A 9076-nucleotide genomic window follows, 5' to 3' on the forward strand; every position below is an offset into this window, starting at 1 on the left:
ACGCCGATTCCCTCATGGTTATTACAGATAACACTTGACCCAAGCCATGAGACCACCACCTAACGGGCAAGTTTGACAAAATCAAAGAGAGTTGCTAACCTTAATCATAAATTGTGGGGACCCTGTCATAAATATATTGTTCTCTTCCCAACTTCAACTTGTCAGCGTATAGTTGGAGCATTAATTTCTCAGCCTAAAATAATTTTTTTTCAAGATGGAAAATGATGTGATAGACCCCCACACCCCCGACCTTTTATTATAAATAGGGACAAATGTACGTTAGATCCAAAAACAAGGAGTACATCTCAGACATACTCTTGAGAACAAAGCCAATCCGGAGGTTTGTTCCTCCAGAACAGACTTCTCCTCCTGCCTAGACTCAGGCGAAGGAGAGATCCTAACTCCACTGAAGGGAAATCATGAAGAATATGTAACTTTGGGAGCTAGCGCTCTACTCACCCTTGCAAAACGGGGACAAAGAAACCCTAGACTACGAGTTGACCTTTCTCTCCATCGATTCCTCACCATTCTATACCAACCCACAAGCATTCACCACCACCGTCGTTTCTGCACGAAACTCCCAAAGGATGGCCTCTCAAGATGGCAAAGCAAAGGACTCTTCATCTTCCGCATCCTCAACATCGTCACCAAAAGATGGTGGAACGGAGTTCGAAGTGTTTCTCAATTTTAGAGGGGAAGACACCCGCAAGGGTTTCACTGGCCATCTCTATCAAGCCTTAAAAGACAAGGGCGTTCGCACCTTCATCGATGATGAGAAGTTGGAGAAGGGTCAGAGGATCGATGAATTATTTGGGTACATCTATAGATCCAAAATCTTCGTGCCCATCTTCTCAAAGCGCTACGCCGATTCAGAGTGGTGCTTGAAGGAGATAGCCAAGGCCATAGAGTGCGGGAAGACGACTGTTCCCGTGTTCTTTGATGTAGAGCCAAGGGTTGTTCAGCATCAAAGTGAGCCATTTGAATCATCATTCAAACGCCACCAAGAAAATGAGAAGTTGGGTCAAGAGGAGGTGCAAAAGTGGAGGGAGGCGTTGAGAGTAACAGGGGAAGTTTCCGGTTACAATCTGAGGACTGAAACAAATTGGTACTCTCTCTCTCTCTCTAAAATGTCTTAATTTTATTGTGAAATAATTTTTGAAATTTTTTATTTCCTTCATTTTTATATATTTCTCAAACGCCAATAATTTATATATGCTATCATTTTCTTCACAGTTTTTTCAACCATATAAGCCATCTTTTTCTTCGTTTTTTGTACTTTAAATACTTCTTCAATAAAAGATTTTCGAGTTATTCTGATTTTGTTTTTATCTTTCTATATTTTGAATTTGTAATAAAGATCAATTTTTTAAAAAGAATTAATCAAAGTAAATTCAATTTGGTTTGATTCAGACTGATTTTATGAACCTTTTTTCTGAAAAACTATTTAACTCGTGAATTGTAATTCTTAACAGTGTTGTTAGAGGCGAGCGTCTCATTACTTGAAGCGTAGCCTCGTACGCTCAAGGAACTGAGGCTGTAGGGAGGCGTTTGCAGGTTCGAAGGGCACGCTTCACATGGGTGAAGCGCGCGTCTCGCTTAGAGGCGTGCTTCACTTTTAAGGCGTATGCGCCCAAACCCCTATCGATCAAAACCTTGTCGCTCAGCGATCAAGAACTATCGAAACCTGTCAATCAAACCCTTGGCGGCCAAAACCTATGGAATCCTAAGGCCTGACGATCTTCCTTCAGGTATGGGAGTCGTCTTTCTCCGTGATTGAGGGTTTTGAGGAAGGTGGTAAAGATATTAGGTGGATATAGGGGAAGGTAAGAGAGATTTGAAAAAATGGTTTGCAGGCAACTAGGTTTGATAAGAATGATGATAGTATGGTGATGACGAAGCAATAGTGGGCAGAGAGGGTGCAGCGAGAAACTTGGAAAAAGGGGTCTCTCTCTCTCTCTCTCTCTGACGGGTGTCTCCGGTAATGGTGGTGCATGGAGGAAGTTTGCGTGAGCCTCCGACAGTGGATCTCTCTCTGGCGAGGGACGATCTCTCCCAGAGGTCTCTCTCCGGTGATGGTGGCTTCGGTCGGAAGAGAGAGAGAACAGCGGGCAGGCCATTCTTTCATTTTCTTGCGCTCTCCCTCATTACTGTTAAACTTTTCTTTGTATTGTTGGGCATCCCTCGTCCGATCGCTTTCCCAAGTGGGGTGTAAGTGGGTTGGATCCAAATCGATATACTCGGATCCGAGTAGGATGTGTCAATATCAGATTCAAATTCGGATCTGATATTTGATATTTCTTCAGAAAGACCATACTTGGATCAGATTCAAATTCAATATGATTTCATGATTATAGAGATAACTTTATCTTGCACTATGAGTCTAACTTAATTGTGGTTTACATGTGCATGCATATAAGAAAATAAATAATATGAGTTAATTATATTAAAGTAGTATTTATTTTATAGTGTCGTTTGAGTTTATTAGTGGTTTTTATTTAAAATTTTCATCATTTTTATTAATATTATATATTTTATTATTTTGATCATGAACTTAAGCTTCAACGCCTTGGTTGTTAACAACTTTAGTTTTTAACTGGTGCATTCGTTTTTCTTTTCTAATCGATATCCCATCATCCATTGATGCCCTTTTATTGGTGAAAGTGCTTATTTGTAGGAGCGAGATCTTGTTCTCCTATCAGAAAAAAGGAGTGAGATCATTTTTTAAAATTGTTACCATATGAATTTGGTTGTCCGCGTAACAATCGGTTTTTTTTGTTGTTCCCCTTATGCCAGGCATGAAGCAAAGCTTATCCAAATTATTGTTAAGAGGATCAAAATGGCATTGGATCGACCTTTGTTTGAAGTGGCTAAGTTCACTATTGGGCTGGATAAACCTTTGAAAGATATGATTAACAAGTTAGATCTTCAAGCTAATGACGTTCGGATGGTTGGAATCTACGGCATTGGTGGAATAGGAAAGACTACCCTAGCAAAGGCCATCTTTGACAAGATCTCTTCTAAATTTCAAGTGCGCATCTTCATCCCCAATATCAAGGACAAAGAAATCACTTGTGTGCAAAAGGAGCTCTTGGATGCCATTTCTTGTGACAACGACACCATAGTAAATGATATTGATTATCGCATTAGGAAGATCAAAGAAGGAATTAAAGGCAAAATCGTGCTTCTTATTCTTGACGATATTAATGATAAGGAACAGCTTCGTGCATTAGCTGGTTCCAAAGACTGGTTTCGTAACCAAAGCAGGATCGTGATTACAACAAGAGACAGAGGCTTGCTGGGAGTGAATGAGGATGAGATGTATAATCTGGAAGTGCTGGATTCTGAACAGTCACTTCAACTTTTCAGCCGTCATGCATTTGTGAGCAAAGAACCTATGGAAGAATATGCACAACTTTCTCAACAAGTTTTATCGATTGCTGGTGGACTGCCCTTGGTACTTGAAGTATATGGGTCACAATTTTTTGATTTAAGAACTCCAGAAAAATGGAAGGGCATGTTGAAAAAATTAAAGAACACCAAAGTAAAGGGAGTACATGAAAGGTTGAAGGTAAGCTTTGATGGACTGGATCAAGTTGAGAAGGAGATATTTTTGGACATTGCGTGTTTCTCTACCGGGCACTTTAATAAAGAATATGCGATGCACATGTGGGAAGATTGTGAATTATATGACCCAGGCATAGCACTTGATGTCTTAGAACACAGGTCTCTTATTAAGTTCGATAACGGGGGTCGGTTTGAAATGCACGATCAAATTCGAGATATGGGTAAACAGATTGTTAAGGACGAGTGCCCCAAAGATCCGGGCAAGCGAAGCCGACTGTGGGAGGAAAGCGATATACTTAAAGCATTGAAATCTCCTCAAGTAAGATCTCACTTCTTGAATCTATTGCCTGATTTAGGTTTTGTCCATCTCTGCATCATCCAATTAAGCCCCAATTTAGGATGTCAAAACTCAATGAATCCACTTTGGAATTTTGTCACCAACGTGTTAACTCTTGAGTCAAATTTGAACCAATTTGATGTCGTTGTAGTGCTCTAAAGGGTTGGGGGCAACTGACCTTAGTGGTGAGCTGAACCAATTTATCTGACTAGGTAAAGTTCGTTCTAGTTCTTCATGTGAACCATAGTTAAGTATGCTAGTCGAATCAATTTATCTGACCAAAGATTGCTTTTTTAAGTTCAGAAAAGTGTGTAAAATAATGTTGATTGAATTTTGTATCCCAGGAGAATGGAGCATATATATATATATATATATATATATATATATATATATATATATATATATATATATATAGAGAGAGAGAGAGAGAGAGAGAGAGAGAGAGAGAGAGAGAGAGAGAGAGAGAGAGAGAGAGTTGGGTCAGATTATAACTCGCCTCAAATTAATTTTTGTTTGCCATGCCATGTTGGTCTCTCTCTTTCTCATAGGAAACAAGAAATGTTGAAGGCATTGTCTTTCCCCAGCACTATCCTCCATGGGACTACAAAAAGAGATGTTTGACCACAGACTCTTTTAAAGAAATGTCTGAACTTAGACTTCTTCATGTGAGTGGCGACACATTTGAAGGTGAATATGAGCACTTGCCGAAGCAAATCAAATGGTTGCAATGGAAATATTGTCCGCTGGAGTCACTGCCATGCAATTTTCATCTTGAGAAAACTGTTGTCATCGAATTATCTGGCCGCAATATAACCAAAGTCTGGAACCAACAAGGATGTGGGCTCAAGGTAAGCAAGCGCTGGGTGCTTTTCTTTTTTGTTCATTCTATCAAATAAGTATCCCAATATTTTGAAAATATCATGATTCTGTGTCGTGACATTTTAAAAAGCAAATACCATACTAAAAGTGTGATAGTCTCAAAACGCCAAGTTTTATTTTTTATTTTTTAGCATAATCACAATTCTCATGATCAGGAAAATATGAATGAGGGAAAATCTTGTTATATTTTGAAAAAACACATTTTTCTCAGGAGCATCTCAAGAAGTATTGGTTGTGTTAATATAGAAAATATATTAACTAAAATTAAAGATAAATAATATAAAAACTAGGCAAAAGTGTTTCAATAATGTTAACATTTTGTTAAAACACATTATTTTTATAACAGGTGATATTTTGAAAATATTGCATTTGTTCTGGTGCAAGTTAATTTTGATCCGGAATATCACAATCTATCGCCATATTTTTCAAAAATTTGGTGATAATTGTGAATATGGTTGTGACATTAATGAGATAGAATAAAATTATTATAATTTGTATTATTATTTATAGTCCTATTTTTTTTATAGATATTTATGTAATTTTATATATGCTGATGTATTATGGAGTTTTTTCTTAAAAAACAAAAATCTTTTTAGTTCATTGCAAGATTATCCTAGCTTGGGTTTTCTTGAGAGCGAGATTCGTCACACTACTTTTACTTTTGATGGACACTCTTCTTACAAAAGATTAATTATTTGCAGGTCTTTGACAAATTGAGAGTCCTTGATCTGAATGGGTGCAGGAATCTCACCATTACTCCTGATTTTACTAACATGCCAAAGCTAGAGAAATTGATATTGGATGGATGTTATAAATTGACCAAGGTTCATGAATCTATTGGGCATCTCAAGAGTTTGGCATGCTTGAGTATGAGAGGATGCGTGAAACTAGAGGAGCTACCTGCCAGTGTTTGTCAGTTGAGTTCTCTTGAAACACTTGACCTTACGGAGTGCTCTGCTTTTTCAACTTTGCCAAAACAGTTGGGGGATCTGAAATCACTACATGGCTCACTTGTGGCTTTGCCCGATTCAATCGGCAATTTAGAGAATCTAAGGTTTCTTCGTTTAGACCGCACAGCCATTCAAGAGGTGCCTGAATCCATTGGGTCCTTGAAAAGCCTTAAAATATTATCCTTGTCTGCGTGCACGAAACTCACCATTACTCCTGATTTTACTAGCATGCCGCGGCTAGAGAAATTGATATTTGATGGATGTCGTAAATTGACCAAGGTTCATGAATCTATTGGGCATCTCAAGAGTTTGGCATGCTTGAGTATGAGAAGCTGTTGGGAACTAGAGGAGCTACCTGCCAGTGTTTGTCAGTTGAGTTCTCTTGAAAGACTTGACCTTGCGCACTGCTATGCTTTTTCAATTTTGCCAAAACAGTTGGGGGATCTGAAATCATTGAAGGAACTCACCTTAGATTATACAAAAAAATTTATAGCTCTTCCCGATTCCATGTCACACCTAGAGAACCTCAGTTTACTCTCTTTAGATGAGTGTGGTTCACTTACAGAGCTCCCAGAATGGATTGGAAGCTTGAAATCTTTGAGAAAGCTCAGAATGAATAATACTAAAATAGAGAGAATACCTGAATCCATTGGGCGTTTGACCAATATGGAAGAACTACATGCTAATGGCTGTGGCTCACTTGTGGCTTTGCCCGATTCAATCGGCAATTTAGAGAATCTAAGGTTTCTTTATTTAGACGGAACAGCCATTCAAGAGGTGCCTGAATCCATTGGGTCCTTGAAGAATCTTGAAGAACTGATCATAACTTACGATCCTGAGCTGACTGTAGCGCCTTCTATGGATTTCATGTTAGATGTTTCAAACTTGAAGAAGTTACGTATATTGAAATTAGAGGGCTACAATTTGCTTGTCGATGTTCGTGGCCTTGAAAGTTTGGATTGCTTGGAAGAATTGGTTCTTCTTCCTTCAGTCAAATTTTCGACATCAGATTGCCCTGCTATTGATATCATCTTAGATGTTTCAAACTTGAAGAAGTTGTGTACATTGAAATTAAAGAGCTGCAACTTGAAGAAGCTTGTAGGCCTTGAGAGTTTGGATTGCTTGGAAGAATTGGTTCTCAAAGGATGTAGCAGCCTTCTTGAGGCATCGGATTTAAATATGATAGATGTTTCAAACTTGAAGAAGTTGAGTACATCGAAATTAAACGGCTGCAAGAAGCTTGTCGATATTCGTGGCCTTGAAAGTTTGGACTGCTTGCGAAAATTGGATCTCTCGGATTGCGCTGCTATGGATATCATCTTAGATGTTTCAAACTTGAAGAATTTATATACATTGAATTTAAACGGCTGCAAGAATCTTGTCCATGTGCGTGGCCTTGAAAGTTTGGATTGCTTTGAAGAATTGTATCTGAGAGGATGTAGCAGCCTTCAATCTCTCCCTCAACTTCCCCCATCTCTAGGTCAACTTTGGGCATCGAATTGTCTTGATTTAAATATGATAGATGTTTCAAACTGTAAGGAGATGTTCATATTGGAATTATTCGGCTGCAAGAATCTTGTCCATGTTCGTGGCCTTGAAAGTTTGGATCGCTTGAAAGAATTGGATCTGAGAGGATGTAGCAGCCTTCAATCTCTCCCTCAACTTCCCCCTTCTCTAGATGAACTTTGGGCATCGGATTGTCTTGATTTAAATATGATAGATGTTTCAAACTGTAAGGAGGTGTGGAAATTGGATTTAGACGGCTGCAAGAATCTTGTCCATGTTCGTGGCCTTGAAAGCTTGGATAGCCTGATCGTATTGGATCTGAGAGGATGTAGTCGACTTTCTGATTCTTTAAGGAATACAATTATGGTAAGGTCTTTTCCTTTGTCTGGAGAAATGCATTTGTATTTGTTTTCACTCGAAACTTCACTTTTGTGTTGAAGCTTAAAACTAATAATTGATTTCATAATCGGTTTCTGAACTGAATAGTTTTTCAAAATGATTTTGAAAGTTGGCTTGAACTAAATCCAAGGGCGTAGTTCTTTTGAATCAGTTTTTGATCTTTTAAAAATATATTTTAAAAAAACATAAGCAATCAAAAACTAAAATAAATTGAGTAAGAAAAGAATGAAACACATAAAGGAATCGTTTTTTCAATAAATCGGTAAGTGTCGTTTCTGATTAGTATTGCCCTGATCCACGTCAATTATATTTTGTTTTAACAACTTTGGTTCTATAATATATGAATGGTTTACCATAGATTTGTTTACTGACTCATGCTCACATCTTTGCTCAGGAAGCCGACTTTTATGGCATGGTTTCGTGTTCTATTTCTGGAAGTCTGATGAGTGTTGAGGGATCTAGAAATTCACGACTCTCTTTTCCCCTCCCCAAACCATCCCTAAACGAGTTAGATAGTTTACGTCTTTACTTGGAAACGAGAGGGAGCTTTGAAGAATTGCAGGGGATGGTTGTCCACGTTGAAGAGGTGGTAGATGGTCATTTGGTCTCTGTATGCATCATTAATCAACTTCACTCTTTGTACGGGAATCTGGCTCAGGTTGATAAGACTCTAAGTGACATGGTCAGACTTAAAGGGAATGATGAGAAACGAATAAATGGCCACAGGATGATTCATGTGTCAATCGATCGGGGCCTCCTGTTGAGGGGAGATCTTTGTTGTGGGTATGCTGATCCTCCTAAATATGATGCACCAGCCGATTCAGGTTCTCCTTTTACAACATGGTATTGTGCGCTCCAACTTGTATTCATTGAGAGTTGGGAGGAGGATGAGTATACAAGTGAGGAGGAGTAGGGCTGGTTAAATTAGTGGAGCCATCTTCGTCTGCATCGAAAATGCTTTTATTAACTTCTTGATTTGTCTGCTTGTTGGATGATTGTTCAATTTTCAGCAGTAGAGGACAGTGTTAATGTGGTGTCATGGAGCAGTCATGACAAACCATGTTGCTTTTGAAATGTGGTGGTAGGTCCATAGGCTGAGTATGATACGCTTGATATTGTTGGGCATATTGTGGATCCCACTTGTCTAAGGAGTCCAAACTCCAAACTGAACCTCCACCCTCATATTGGATATTATTATTTGTTTCTTATCATTGTTGGTATTGTATCAGTTTCCAAGTCTCTTAGTTATAGCTTACAACCTAAACCTACCTCATAAGACACTCACGTCCCAACATGACAGAAGAAGATGACACATGCACGTATAATTTTTAATAAATGTTTATATTATTTGATAAGAACTAGTTTTAAAATATGAAAATATCAAAAATAATATTGTTTATTGTTTAACTTATTTTTTAAAAAAATAAAATTTGTGAGTCAT

The 9076-nt window shown here is 38.3% G+C and overlaps 1 protein-coding gene across 1 annotated transcript; it reads left to right on the forward strand.

The window, feature by feature from the left end:
* The first annotated feature begins 255 nt into the window (after positions 1–255).
* LOC149832173 (uncharacterized) lies at positions 256–8846 on the forward strand. The gene is made up of 5 exons (XM_090014344.1): positions 256–1105; positions 2794–3883; positions 4450–4749; positions 5482–7602; positions 8030–8846. Exons 1-5 carry the CDS (start codon positions 588–590, stop codon positions 8546–8548), a joined length of 4548 nt encoding a protein of 1515 aa, XP_089870470.1. The 5' UTR covers positions 256–587; the 3' UTR covers positions 8549–8846.
* Positions 8847–9076: the final 230 nt, after the last annotated feature.

This window comes from Nuphar pumila, chromosome 7 (assembly GCF_984573655.1).
Source record: "Nuphar pumila chromosome 7, dmNupPumi1.hap1.1, whole genome shotgun sequence".
Taxonomy (NCBI): domain Eukaryota; kingdom Viridiplantae; phylum Streptophyta; class Magnoliopsida; order Nymphaeales; family Nymphaeaceae; genus Nuphar; species Nuphar pumila.